Source organism: Sminthopsis crassicaudata, chromosome 3 (genome assembly GCF_048593235.1).
Source record: "Sminthopsis crassicaudata isolate SCR6 chromosome 3, ASM4859323v1, whole genome shotgun sequence".
Taxonomy (NCBI): Eukaryota; Metazoa; Chordata; class Mammalia; order Dasyuromorphia; family Dasyuridae; genus Sminthopsis; species Sminthopsis crassicaudata.
Window position 1 is genome coordinate 502795689 of NC_133619.1, and position 14196 is coordinate 502809884.

Genomic DNA, 14196 nt, shown 5'->3' on the forward strand with positions numbered 1-14196 from the left:
ACTTCATATTTTCAGGGATGGTTTCAGATGATTACTGGGCAGACTTAAGGGAAAAGAGGGGAGCCAACCAACTGGTTAACTCATCCACTCAGGTGTGAGGTGATGAGGGTTTACATGAAGGTATTGGCAGTATCAGATGAGAGAAAGGAGTGTATATGAGAGATAAAATCAACAGAACTTTCTAACAGCCTGGATATATTATAGATAGGAGATGAGACTAAGGAGAGAAGGCAGCCAACTTATAAACCTAAGTGACTGGGAGATGGTGATATCCATAACAATAATAAGGAAGAGAGGAGAATTTGGGGGAGAGTTGGGGCAAGGGAAGTTAATGCCGGGTTTTGGGCATGCTGAGTTTAAGATATCTATGGAATATCTAGTTTGACAACTGAGCACTTAAGACTAATTACCAATGCTCTATAGAATATGCTTGGAAAATGGCCCTTCCCACTATTCTGTGCTGTCCCAATCATTTGGTGTATACAGAGAATTGTAGGAGGGACTAGGGGATGGAGTAAGATAAGCCAGAGTCACTTTTGGGCGGGAGACAGAGGGGAGGTCTCTGAGATCCTGCCTATCCATTCTCTTCACTTCTACCGCTAAAGACCGAGGACTTTTGCTTATTCCGACTCCAGCTGATTCTAATGTAGACAGGGTGCTAATGAGGTTATCACAGATTAGTATGAGCAAAGTTAGAGAATTGGAAATAATGTGGAGTGGAGGAATATATTGGTTATAGGAATATATTGGTTATATAGACTGATTAAACTGAAGAAACATGAGAATGGGGTGTCAGATGTGTCAACATGAATATTTAGTAGGAGGGCTAGAGTTGACTTGAGAAAGATTGTCTTTCTTGAACTTGAGGAAAGAAGGAAAGCAGTGTGCTGAAGATCAGTACAACAGCTACCAACATTTTGATTGGACAATAGATATGAACTGAATGAACTTCAGAAGAGAGGTTCTTGAGTGATAGTGATGAGATTATCTGGTGGCAATGGGGAACAAGAAGTGTACTCCCAACTTCCCCATCTGAAATTATAGCCAGTGCTGGAAAGCAGGAAGCCAAGGAAGTTGTGTCATCAGGATAGAGCCCAGGCATTAGTGACAGCCAGAGGTTGGAGTGGGAAATGAAGATTTAAGATGAAACAAAATTTAAAACTGTGGAACATATTCCAGAAAAACACACTAGAATGGATGAGTTATCTTTAGAGTAAGGGGTATGTTATGTGTGTGATTTTGTATGATAGCAGTAAGGGATTGGGCAATGGGGAATAGAAAATAGGGTTTGAATGATGGCTATGATTATGTGGAGTTGTTAATAATTTTAATTAGGCTTTCATTGTCCTTACGGGTTTGGCCTTAGGATGGAGTCCTTTCAGGGCTTTAGGAAATTCAGGTGAGCAGATTAGTGCTGGAAGATGAAGGAACAAACAGCATTAGTTCTCTTTTCCTAAGACAGGAGACAAGGCTGAAGATTTGATAGAATAACCTTTCTCATCTTAGAAGGGAGAAGTTTGGTGCTTGATGAAATGGCATTTTTCCTCTTCTCATGGGAGTCACGAGAAGCCAGGATGTAATGGCATTTTCTTCTTTTACCTCAAAGTCAGAAAGCTGGTGCTCAGTGGTCATAAATTCTACCTAGTAATTTTTGAGAGGGGAAAGCATTTAACTAGAGGAATTATAGAAAGCTTTGTGAAGTTGACTCTTAAGATGAGACATCTATCTTTAGTATACAGTAAACTGAAGCTGTATCAGCAGTGTGACATGGCAGCCAAAATGGCACTGAACACTGAACTATCTCAGGAATAAGGAGGTGATAAGAGTTCCTTTATAATTTTCTTTGGTTAGATCACATTTTACATTTAGACCTGGGTGCCATTGTTTGATGTTTGAGAGCATTCAGAGGATAACCAGGATGGAGATAGGCTTTAAGTCCATGCCTTATAAAGATACAAAGGAACTAAGAATATTTAATATAGAGGATAAAACAAAAATTTTATTTCAAAATACTTGAAGGGCTATCATATGAAAGAAAGATTTATGCTTTAAAGAACAAAACTAGGAACAATAAAGCTCTCTATATAATAAAGCTATAAAAAGACAAAGGCTTAAGATTAGGACAGACTTAATAAGTCTTCTTTAATATTTGACAAATAATAGATTTGTCAAAAAGTGGGCTTCTTGGTAGATTTCCTATCCCAGGAAAGGCTAGATGATCAGAGATCTTGTATGTATTTGGGAGAGTTGAAGTTATGTGTGAGGTGAGTGGAAAAGGGGCATGAGATGGACTTTTATGATGTCTTTTTTATCCACTGTCTCAAGTGATCTCTACTTTCTTTCTTTGAAATTCCTAGCACTGTTTATACTTTTCATTGGATAGTTAATCATATCTTATACTTTCTTATACTTTCTATTCCCCAAAATACCTAACTCAGTGATAACTGTTAAATGATAGGTCACACAAGAAAGAGTTATTTTATTGGGGAAATGATTATCAGTTTGGGAATTCTAAGATGTTATTCTGAACAATGGTTTTCTTCTTTAGTTATCTACAACTATGTCTAAAGATGAGGATTATGCATTTCCTAGAATCCGTTGGCACCAAACAGCTGATCTTGGCTATGTTCCCAATGTGAGGATGCCCAATACCTTCATGGCTGTGGCAATGGACCTCTGTGACAGAGATTCTCCTTTTGGAAGGTACAAATTTTAGATCTGGCTTGAACAATGTGTTAGCATTTTGTTCTGAGAAATGGCCATTAGTTTCATTTTGAGGCAGGAAAAGAATAATGAATGGGCTCTGGGAAAGGGTTTGGGAAAGAAAAAGTTGTGGGGGAAATGGAAAAATGTAATGTGAGTCAGAAGCCAGATGGTTTTAAGTGAGGGGTGGGGAACACCCAGGGAAGTAGGCGACCTAGATCAATTTGTTGAAATTAGGACCTCTGAGCTACATTGGTACCTGACCTGAAATGCACCTCTCCAAGGAGCAGTCATAATTCTTGGTGAGAGGGAGCTTGAGGCCTCTCCTAAGTTTATGCTACTACTCATTGTAATTCTGCTTAATAGCTTTGAACTACAGATCCAACCAAGTTTGTCCTGTTTGGAAAATGTTGTAGATGTTTTATTCTTTTAGCTGACTGAACTCTTTAAATGCATATTCCTCTCCATGTTCTTTCTTATAGCATTCATCCTAGAGATAAACAGACTGTGGCCTACAGACTGCATTTGGGAGCCCGTGCCATAGCTTATGGAGAGAAGATGCTTCCTTTTCAAGGACCATTGCCTGAAAAGATAGAACTCTTAGCTGACAAAGAGCTTCTCAAAATTGAATACAACCAGAAAATCCAGGTGCAGGAGGAGGATGACAAGATTTATGAGGTGAGTGAGGCACAGCAAAACAAATGGAATCTGACAAACTCACCTGGGGTCCCTAAGCTCAGAGCCTTATATATTTATTATAACATATTTGTGAATCAACACTTTTACCAAGATATATATGCAACATATGTAATAAATATTAGCAAGTTGAGCATGTAAGCAAATTGAAGGAAAATCTTACAGGAGGGAAACAGTTGAAAATGGGTCCCTATTTCACACTTTCTCTGGGTTATTGCAATTGTTCGCTACCTTCTAAGTTACCTAAATGCACTTGTCTTTGGAATATTAATCTTGTGCTTTGACTGACTCCAATAGTGTTTACTTTGTGTTAACAGGGTATCGTTGTGTAGGTTAAGTTTTGACAATTGGTTAGCTGTATCTTAGTGCAAAATTAATCACAGCATTTACATTTGGAGAAAAATAAGATACCAGAGATGAAGTAAAAATTTATCTAAGACCAGATCCAGATAGTATATAAATAGCAACTAAGATGTGAACCTAGGTCCCCAGATTCTAAATCTATTGTTCTCTGAACTACAATTTTTTTTGGGGGGGTCATTTCCCCCCCCCTTAGCTAGCCTATGTAATATGGGGTAGGGGAGGTTTGATGAAGAAAGTGTTAATTTTGGCATACAGGACAAGAACTCTTGGAGGAGGTAGTAGTGAAGATGAACATGTTAGATTTGGAATTCAAAGGCCCTGGGTTCAAATTCCAATTCTATAATTTACTGTTTGATAATGGGCAAATAACTTAATATCTCTGGGCCTCAGTTTCTGCATCTAAAAAAATGAGGGGTTTGGATTATATGACCTCTTTCTTCTCTGTGAGCCTAAATAGAGTATCACCAGAATACCAGAGAAATGGATGAAAAGATGGAGGGTAAAAAATGCAATCTCTGTTGTCAACAAAATTTCTTTGGATCTACAACACTGTTCCTTTTTGATCATTCACATTTAGCTTTCATCTATCTAGAGAGCCTCACCTGTTCTTCACGCCAGCCCACCCTTCAAGAAAGCGCTTTTTGTCCTTGTATCTCAAGTATCTAGCACAATGCCTAGTTAGTTTTCTCTCCTCTGCTATTACTGGATGGACAACTAGCTCTAGTCTTTGGGAAATTTCTTGAAATCTGTAGCTTCACCAAATCTGACTAGTTGATTGGTTCTCTTTTTGTTTCAGATCTCATGCTGCAATGACCATCAGTGTAAGTGGATTCCAGCCCCAATGGGCAATTCCTCTTCCCAAACTCTAGTCCTTAAAGTTGATTCCTGTCATGGCACTGTGACTGCTTTCCGCTATGCCTGGAGTACTTGGCCATGTGAATACAAACAGTGCCCCATTTATAACCCTAGCAGTGCCTTGCCAGCCCCACCATTCATCACAGTCATTCCAAATTAAGATTCCCGGTTGTGAAACTTTTGAGAAGGAATGAGAAAAAAAATAATTGAATTAGGCTGAGATTTCATTTCAGTTTAGCTCTGATTAGATCCTGGATGAAATGCTCATGTCTTAAATTCCTGGCTGGTTTTTATAACCAGTCATGGGTGGAACCTTTAAGAAGCTAGCTAGAGGGGCAACTAAGTGACATGGTGGATTGAGCACTGGCCTTGTATACAAGTTCAAATCCAGCCTCAGACACTTAGTAGCTGTGTAAACTTAGGCAAGTGACTTAATCCTGCCTTCAAAACAAAACAAAACAAAACAAAAACAAACAAAAAAAAAACCCAGCCAGAGCTGAGCAGATTTAATATTTGAGATAGAAAAATATCACTAGCATTGACACTTTCTTGTGGAAATTCTTCACATTCACACTGAGAAATAGTTTGGGATATATTGTTCTACATTTAAAATTTAAATGCTGTAGGAAATCCCAATATTTAAGAAGGACTTTTTACTTAAAAAAAAAAAAAAAAAAAAAAACATTTAAAGTGAAATTATCTATTTTATCCCCGTAATATAAAAATCATTTTCATTACTCGTGTTTTTTTCTTATAACTACCTACCATATTAGAAATATGTCTTAATATCAATTTATGTAATGCTTTTAAGATTTAAAAAAGTTTCCTTACAACCGTGTACTGCCCGTTTTATAGATTAAGAAACTGAGGTTGTCTACTGTCACACAGCTAGCAAGACATGTAGGATTTGAACCCAGGTCTTCTGATTGCAAATATAATGCTCTTCCTACCACTCTGTTGAAACCATAGATTTAGATACTTATTTTGTTACAATTAATTTGAAACCTTATTAAGCCAAGTTTTATTAAACACTATTTAAAGCAGTCTGATGAATCACAGAATATCATTATTTATTCCTAACTTATAAGCAGAAATTATATTGCTGAAATAAGAAAAGTGTCCCATCTTATTTAGGTGGTTTTCAGAATAAACAAGGTGGGTGGAATACATAGGGATCCTGGCCATCAGAACTGTTAAAAGGGCAAATCTATATGACTGCTGTAAGAAGTCTGGAGTAGGCAGTGGAGACTTGAGAGGAAGGAAACTATTCTTGTTAATCCCTAGTGATGTCCTGAACAAAATGGTAATCTAGGAACAAAAAATCTAGAGCTAGGAGTGACCTAAAACCAGACATTAGGACTGTTTCTAGAATAGTGGCAGAAAAGATCAGGAAAATGCTAACTGTAAATCATGGGTTAGATTTCTCTAGCCTCTATGTATAATCCTTCAATGAAGTCTAACTATAAAAATAAAAGTAGCATTTTGAGCCAAAGGATTGAATCAGATTAACTTGTAGAACTAGATGACAAACTGTTTGCCTTATTAAGTCAAAAATCATTTTTTTTTTGTAATGTAAGCTTCAGCAATATGAATTACATGAAGAGAGAGGAATTCACTTTAGCCTTAGACAGAAACAGAAACAACAACAGCAGCAAAGTGAGATCCTGATTACGACATTTTGAAAACAAAACAGGAATGACAAGAAAAGTTTATTACAAAAGATAAAAACAGCCTAAGTCTTTACCAAGGAAAATCATTACCAAGAGATCTTCTGTGATACAATGATAAAGGATGTCAATGTTTCCATCACCGAGGCTGGTTTCTGCTACTTTCATATGTTCTAAGTTTTATCTTAAGTTAAAAATTTCACACTGATAATCATGGTGTATTCTCTGTTGCCTTGTTCAGTCTGAAGAGTGGGCTGGACTGCACTGGGCTGGAGACTTAATGTGCTGCAGGTGAGTGGCTGGCAGGGGCTCATGTGTCAGGAACATGGGTTGATGATAGGATGACACAAATGATGCAGACTGGAGCCCTGGGAGATCCAGAGATCCTAGAAAAACAATATAAATTCTATTGCTCCCTAATGCCAGGTCACAATTCTGATTTTAAGTAAAATAGGCCTATGCAATTAATTCTTCTAACATCATTTATTTAATTTCGTCAGGATTGTCTCTCCAATAAGCCTATATAGTAAGGATGGTTATTTTTTATAAAGGAAGAAGTTGAAGGTCTGAGATGTGGAAAGATGTTTAAGATTACAGAGATAATAGACAAGAGCTTAATTCAAATTTAGTCCTCTAGCTCTTTAGATAAAGGCTCTAATGTAGATTATGCTGTTTGATCAGGCTCACTTATGTAGAGAATGTGATGGCCTCCATTTGAGAGAAGACAATCCAAAAAGGAAGAACCAGAACCAATCCCAAAATATCTTTAGTTTGCTCATTTGTCTTAGAGACCAAGCTTTTCAGTGCCCTTCCTTAGCAGTATGTCAGGAACAAAATTGACGGGGAATAGTTTTTCTTAGATCCTTAGGACTGAAGTGTTTATTCTAGCAACTCTGCTGAGAAAGCCAATCAAAGCAGTAAATTCTATAGTCCAAGACTTGAGTTTATTTCTAATCCATACCATATAAGGCCTTGGATTACGTGATATCAATCCATGGGCAGAAGGATAAGGTGGCAAAAATTTGATAATTTCAAGAAAAAAGTAAAGTTACCTGGTAGAATGGGATCATTGTGATCTTCTTCAAAGGCCTGTCTCTGAAAGGCCTCAAAGCTCATAGTTGCATCATTGTCTGGCAGCCCCTGGGGGACCTGACCATCCCCAGCTTTACACACATCAAACTTCACCCACTGGTAACTGTAGAATAAGAGGGAGCATTTCTGTTAGCAATACAATCTATTTTCCCCTAACCATTTTAGTATATATTTGGGTACTATGTTTTTATGAACATCCTTCAACATCCAGATCCTTATCCCTTCAGTAAACCTAAGTTCTCTCTACCCACTATATTACCTATTATAGATAAAAGAAACAGACTGGCATAGTTAGAGTCCTAGTTTAGCCTTAGGTTCTCTGGGCAAGTGATTATTCTGGTTCTTCCTCCCTTGGGAAAGCAGATGTGGCCACACTCACTTGACACATTTCCGAGCTCCTGGACAACTCTGGATCAGGTTGTGAATGGTTGGATGAGAAAACCCAAAGAAATCAGCTCCAGATGGAAGCACACTGGGAAGTAGCTTCCCCCTAAAGAGCAAGGGAAAAAACTGGAATATCCTACTCAGAAGGACAAGGATCCAAGAGAAAGAAAGACCTCAGTCCAAAGCTGAGAGCAAGAAAAATGTCTCACAATGTGTATCAATACATGGCATTTTGTCCACCAGTGGGCTAACTCACCGAGCTGCACTGATGATCTTGAGTAGTTCAGCATGACAGGCATTTGCAGAAGAGCCCACAATGACATTCTCAGGGTCATCCTCAGGCACAATCTCAAACTGGAAAGATAATGATGGAGTAGTTCATGCAAATCATCCCAACGAAGGTGAGAATACAAATCATGCTATTGTTATAATTACCTCACTGTAGAATCTGAAGCTACTCTCTCACAATGGATATTGGGTAAGAATGCTTCTCTCAGAGGAGAGCCACAGAACAAGACAAGAACTCAAATAAAACTGGGAAGGTTTGATTGATTTGTGGGCCATTAATTTATCTAGATTGGTCAGGCAGGCTGGTATATTCCAAGCACTCCTCTTCAGCAAAGTTTAGAAACTCTTAGATCCTCTACTTGCACTTAATCTCACAGTTATAACCTAAGTACAAACCCATGAAGTATGAATACAAATCCTGGGGACAGGAAGTAGTAATGATTTGGAAACTGGACAATATCATGTCTACGCTTTAAGAAGAAAAATATGAAAAAAGGGTTAGGAGTTTTGTATCAGTTTAGTTTCTTTCATACTTAGTGTACTCTGAGGTCCAAGAGAGTCATACTATTCCTGACTCTATATGTGGACCTCATTTTCTTAAATTGATAGGTCATATTGTGAACTCTTATAGTAGCTACAAAACACACACACACACACACACACACACACACACACACACACACACACCCTAGAAGAACTAGTACCTGGGGCTGCGTACCACCATCCTTGATTTGACAGGTGTATAAACACTTCTGGTCTGGGTACTTCATGCTGGCATACACTCGGGTACTGCAGAAACCCACAGGGTAGATAGCGCTCTCATCATGGAAGCCAGGCCGATCAGTGATGATCTATAGTGAAAAGGACCCCCACCCCCACAAGGTTTGTGGTCACAACTTGGGGTCACCTGGAATTGACATATAGTGACTCATATCCCTGGAGTGTGTGTATGGCAGAAAACTGACCTTATCTCCTGGGGACTATTCTAAGAATAGTGCAGACTGGCAAAGGGTTACTTGCTAATGGGAACAGACCAGAAATGTCTCATTGACATTTAATCCCATTCCCAAATTTAGCTGATCACCCTCTCTACCCACCACTGGTCTCACTCACCTCCCCTAGGCTATAAACTGTTAGACCCCCTAGTCCGATGGGAAACACAGGCCGTCCCGAGGGATCCAGGGCAATGGGCTGAACCAGCTTGCGAGCACCTCCCTCCATTTTCTTTTTCTTGGATGCTTTCTTCAGAACTGAAACGCAAACCTGGGGTCACCCACTTTAGGCTCCTTGTACTGAGTAAAGGGGCAGAATTTACATGTGGAAACTACAGTTAAATTTTTTGGCTCTACATACTGCTTGGGCTCTGGGATTTCTCCAGGCCCTTGGAGTACTTACTAATTCACCCACCTTTTCATAACCAATTAGCCCTTTGTACCTCCAGGGGTCTTCCCCCTCTGAAAGTTTCATTTTAATTGTCTAAAATTTTCAAAGCCAGGAGAGCTTTCCTAAAAGAGACCTAGTCTCTATTGTACCTCTCTATCCAAAAAAAGATGGGAGCCCAGCTTTTTTTCTTTATGTCTAATCTGAATCTAATCTGAATTTCTTCCCATCAGTGCTAAGGTGTTTTTTTTTTTTTTTTTTTTTTTTTTTTGGCAATATGTAGACACCAGTCACAGTGCTGGGTATCTGCTATGAATATGTGAGAAAACTAGCAGACTGACATCCTTAGGCAAAGTACCTTCCACTTTGTTGTTTTCTTTTCCTTTTTCCTTTTTCTCCTTCTTGGGTTTCTTCCCAAATGGTTCTTCAACCACAGAGCTGGATACAGGAACAGGTCCAGCTCCTTGAATGGGACCCACAGAGGTGGCCACACCATAACTCAAAGGCAGATTAGAACTGTGGGTGGTTGTTACAGTCTGGGTGTCTCCTTCAGTCAGAGTTTGTAGCTGAAGTAGCTTTTTCAGGAGGTACCTTAGATGACGAAGGGGCAAAACAAAACAAAGATAAAAAAAGTATAGCATATGCTTAATTTTGTCAAAGTTACATTTGAGCTTTGGATACTAAAAAATACTAGAACTGTGTATAAAAATGTCAACATTATAGTAGAAAGAGTACTGGCTTTGCAGTCAGAAGACCTGGATTCAAATCCCATCTCTACTTTTTATCTAACTATGGGACCTAAGTAAGACATCATCTCTCTGAATAGTTTCATTTGTAATAAAAGGATAATAGTATTTGAACTACTTACCTGAAAGGGCTAAGTGGTAAATGAGTTATAACATTAAGCATTTCTATGAGCTATTAGTATTATACTGGATGAGGGAAGGAGACTGATATTAAAAAGTGCAGCCCTTATCTAAGATCCAAGATTAAAAAAGCCACTAAGAGATGATCAGTTCTTCTTCCCATTGCCCCTAAGATTCCTTTAGATCTCAGCTTCTTAAACTGTTGGTGGAGACCTCATATGAGATCTCACAACTGAAAGTGTGTGTGTGTGGGGGTTACAAAATTATGATTTATTATCAATAAATGTTTGCTTTATATACTTATATCCCAGGGTCAAATAAAAATTTCTTGGGCAAAAAGGGGTCACGAGAGGGAAAAGTTTAAGGAGCCATGCTTTTTAGATGTGTCAAGTCTTGAGGGGTGGTGGGACCATATTTGTATACTCTTCACCATGCATACATTTACATTTTACCAGACACTGAACAGGGCAGCTAGGTGGCTCAGTAGATAGAACACTGGGCCTGGAAGGCCTGAGTCTCAAGACACCTGTAAGCTGTATTGTCCTGGGCAAGTCACTTACCCCTATTTGTCTTAATTTCCTTATATGTAAAATGAGTTGGAGAAGAAAATGGCAACCCACTCTAGTAGCTTTGCTAAGAAACCTCAAATAATATCTGGCCTTGTGCTCTTCACACTCCATCTCTTGAGGCTGTGCTTTCCACAGCTGTTCCCAATGTCTGGGACTGTCTCTCTTCTTTCCTGTCTCTTGGTTTTAAACAAGATTCAATTCAGATTCCATCTTCTGTAGGCGGTCTTTCCTACTACCCCTTCCCTCTGAGATTACCTTCCATTTGCATAGCACATATCTTGTGATGCAATGTTTGCAGGTTGTCTTTAACCACTAGAATATGATCTTCTTGATGGCACAAACTATGTTCTTGTATCCCCAGGATTTAGCACAGTATTTGTCACAAACAGCTTAAAATGCCTGTGGAAAGCTGATTAACTATTCAAGAAAGCCTATATGCCTAGGGTCTCTGCCATGTACTGAAGAACCAAAGCTGAAAAAAAAATCTATTATTTTGTACAATAAATTAAAAATATGGTTTGCAGCTATGAAATGTAGCTGACTCACCTCCTTTCTTCTTTTGCTTTGATAAACTTTTCCTCAAGGCGGGCAATTTCATCACAAATAGCTGCATTTTCCTTTAGGAAAAATTTTGAAAAGCATCACTTGAATAGGATCAGGAATAAAAGGTATTGGCACGAAGTTAAAAAAAAAAAAATTAGTTAAGCTATGGGATGTCTTAAGTTTTCAGGGCTGGGGCATCTACTGAAGCCTAGGGAGAACACGGAAACAAAGCTCCCTCCAGGGTGACAGACAAGGGGAAGAGTTCTACAACGAGACCTCTAGCATCTGTTCTTTAGTATGAATGCCGCATAACCAAAGGGTGTGTCTGTTTCATGAGGACCTGCCACTTTCTACATGCCTCCAGGTGCAGTGACTTTCGTGGAGTGTAGCAGACCTCAAAGTGATGAACCTAGGCTGCTTCAGCTGCTCCCACACTTAGGAAGAACACTTAAAGAGCAACAAAGCAAAACTCAACACCTTACATGAAAGGTCTCTTTCCATATCCCCTTTTCGAATTTCAAGGAAAAAACGTTTGGAACTTTCCATGCTTTTGGTAGGAAAAGGTCTAGTGACTTCCCTCCCCACAACAAATAAGAGACGGTGACCCGCTGCCCCAGTTTTGGAAGAGTTAGGCCTTCCGGACGGGAAGCAGGCTCTAGAGAGAAACTCAGAGGTGGGGCCGGGACAAGATATGGACAAGGAGCTTGGCTGAGGGGGTGGGGTAACTGGCCCCGGCAGGGACTACGGCCACGGGCGGGAGGACTCACAAACACCGTGGCCTTGGCCGCCTTCCGCAGCCGGAGGTACTTCAGCCGGTACTTCTCGTTCTGGCTCTTCTTTGGGGGCTTTTTCATCCTGGGCTTGCTCGCCTGCAGCGGGGACAGAGGAGAGGAGGCGAAGCCACTCAGGAGGCTCATGACCCGGCCCGGCCGCCGGGGCTCCAGGGAGCGCGTTCCGGAGGCCCCGCCTGGGTTCGCGGCATCGGCTCCTGCTCCCGAGAGAAGGAAGAGAGAACGGCTTGCCGGATCCGAGGCGGAAAAGGCCGAGAAGGCCCGGGGGACAGCTACTCAGGCCCACTATCCAGTGCCAGCGCTGCGCTTCCGGATCCCGCCAGTCACCGGAAGGGACCCAGGCTTAGAGGAAATGACGGTTTTTGTTCGGAAGTATTGCGCCCCCTGGAGGTCGAGGCCCGCTAGGAAGGCATGACGACTTTAGAGGGGACTATTGGCTGCGACACGTCGGATCTGCGGTTGCGCGGCCGGAAAAGAAAGCCGAAGCTCCTGTTCTGAGGCTCGTTCTGGCCGATCAGGAAGCAGGGAGTCTCCGGTCCCTAGGATAGGTTAGAGGCCGTTGTGTTGGCACGTGGGAAGGGCACCCTTCTCTCGCGCTTCCCGTCTCCCGGTCTCCTCCTGCAGGTTTTTGCCTAGGCCTTGGGCTCTTGCGCACCTGTGCCCTGCTGGCTTGACCATGACCCCCCGTGGTTTTAGGGCCAAATACCCGGCCCAAATATCGAAGTCTCATGCCTCCTTACAGGAGGGTTTCCAAGGTCTTAGGGCGGTTAAGTCGCGCTTTATTCGTCATTTATTCAGCGCTTTGGAACAGTCCCCATGTGTTTGGGTATAAGGCTGGGGAAAGTGCTTGGACTGGGATTCCATTAGTTAAAATAAAATAAAAGCCACGAAATACTATCTTTGCGCCCAGGATTAAGGAGAAGAAGCTAGAATTTTACTGGGTGAGAAAAACACAAAGGCAAAGCGGAAGTGGGAGGCCGAGCCGGTGGAACACGTCTTGTGGCGTTCAGTTCCCAATGAGTGCATATATTGTGCAATACGGGATCCGTTACCGGGGTTCTCAAACTACAGCCACAAGCAGCCCCGTTATGGCAAATGGGTTGAGGGGCGGAGACAGAGTGTGAGCTTTTGTTTTCACTATAGTCGGGCCCTCCCACAGTCTGAGGGACAGTGAACTGGCCCCTATTTAAAAAGTGTGAGGAGCACTGGGACAAAGCTGGAAAACGTGCTCATGAGGAAATGGGGAATGGTGGTTGAACAAAGTGAAGTGCTTGCTGTGATTTCCTAAACCTGATTACTCTTGGCTTTCTGGATAATTTTTTTGGAATCTTCTTGTCTGTAGAGATTATTACCAACTTTTGGGGGGGAGGGAACCCAAATCAACCCAAAATGGACTATTTGAGAGAACACTGGGAAGAACTTGTAGCGTGATTGAGCAAAGTTAGGAGACCAGTTTCAGATTAGAGCCTTAGTGATAACTCAGAAATTCCTGAGAATGAAGATGAAATAAGTCTCCTGACAGAGACTAAGCTAATATGGACATTTTTCATTCCCCTCCTGACAGAGAGGTAATTCAGACTTGATTAATGTGAAAATTTCTTTAGTTCAACCCTGAAGCTACGTATTGAGGGCTTGATTTTTCCTTTTTTAAACTTGTTTATAGATAGGTAAAGATGGTGAATTTAAAATAAAAAATAAAAACTTAAAAAAAACCCTACTAAATAACATCATCCATTTTATGGTAATTATACATTTGCTGAATATTATAATTCATTCATGACCCACACTTTGTGATTCCACGTGGGGTGTTTTCTTGGTGGAGTGATTTGCCATTCCTTCTCTAACTTAATGAGGAAACTAAGGCATGGAAGTTAAGTGACTTGCCCAGGGCCACATAGTTAATAAGTATCTAAGACTGACATTGAACTTGAATTCTTCTGACTCCAGGCTGGGCCCTCTATCTGTTGTGCCACCTAGCGGCCCATTTAATGATTACAGA

The 14196-nt window shown here is 40.7% G+C and overlaps 2 protein-coding genes across 7 annotated transcripts in view; one reads left to right on the forward strand and one right to left on the reverse strand.

The window, feature by feature from the left end:
• SIAE (sialic acid acetylesterase) overlaps positions 1-5299 on the forward strand; it is a 42887-nt gene extending 37588 nt beyond the window's left edge. For all 6 annotated transcript variants that reach the window (XM_074303938.1, XM_074303934.1, XM_074303935.1 and 3 more), the window contains 3 exons: positions 2549-2703; positions 3186-3381; positions 4559-5299. In XM_074303938.1, coding sequence (XP_074160039.1) covers positions 2549-2703; positions 3186-3381; positions 4559-4777 — 570 coding nt within the window. In that variant the 3' untranslated portion in view covers positions 4778-5299. The remainder of the gene's footprint in view (positions 1-2548; positions 2704-3185; positions 3382-4558) is intronic.
• Positions 5300-6293: 994 nt separating this feature from the next.
• On the reverse strand, positions 6294-12788 carry TBRG1 (transforming growth factor beta regulator 1). Its single transcript, XM_074303941.1, has 9 exons — positions 12174-12788; positions 11410-11480; positions 9787-10019; positions 9162-9298; positions 8753-8899; positions 8017-8114; positions 7756-7866; positions 7337-7479; positions 6294-6670 (listed from the first exon to the last, which is right to left on the reverse strand). The coding sequence occupies exons 1-9, from the start codon at positions 12321-12323 to the stop codon at positions 6522-6524; spliced, it is 1239 nt and encodes a 412-aa protein (XP_074160042.1). The 5' UTR covers positions 12324-12788; the 3' UTR covers positions 6294-6521.
• Between the last annotated feature and the right edge of the window lie 1408 nt (positions 12789-14196).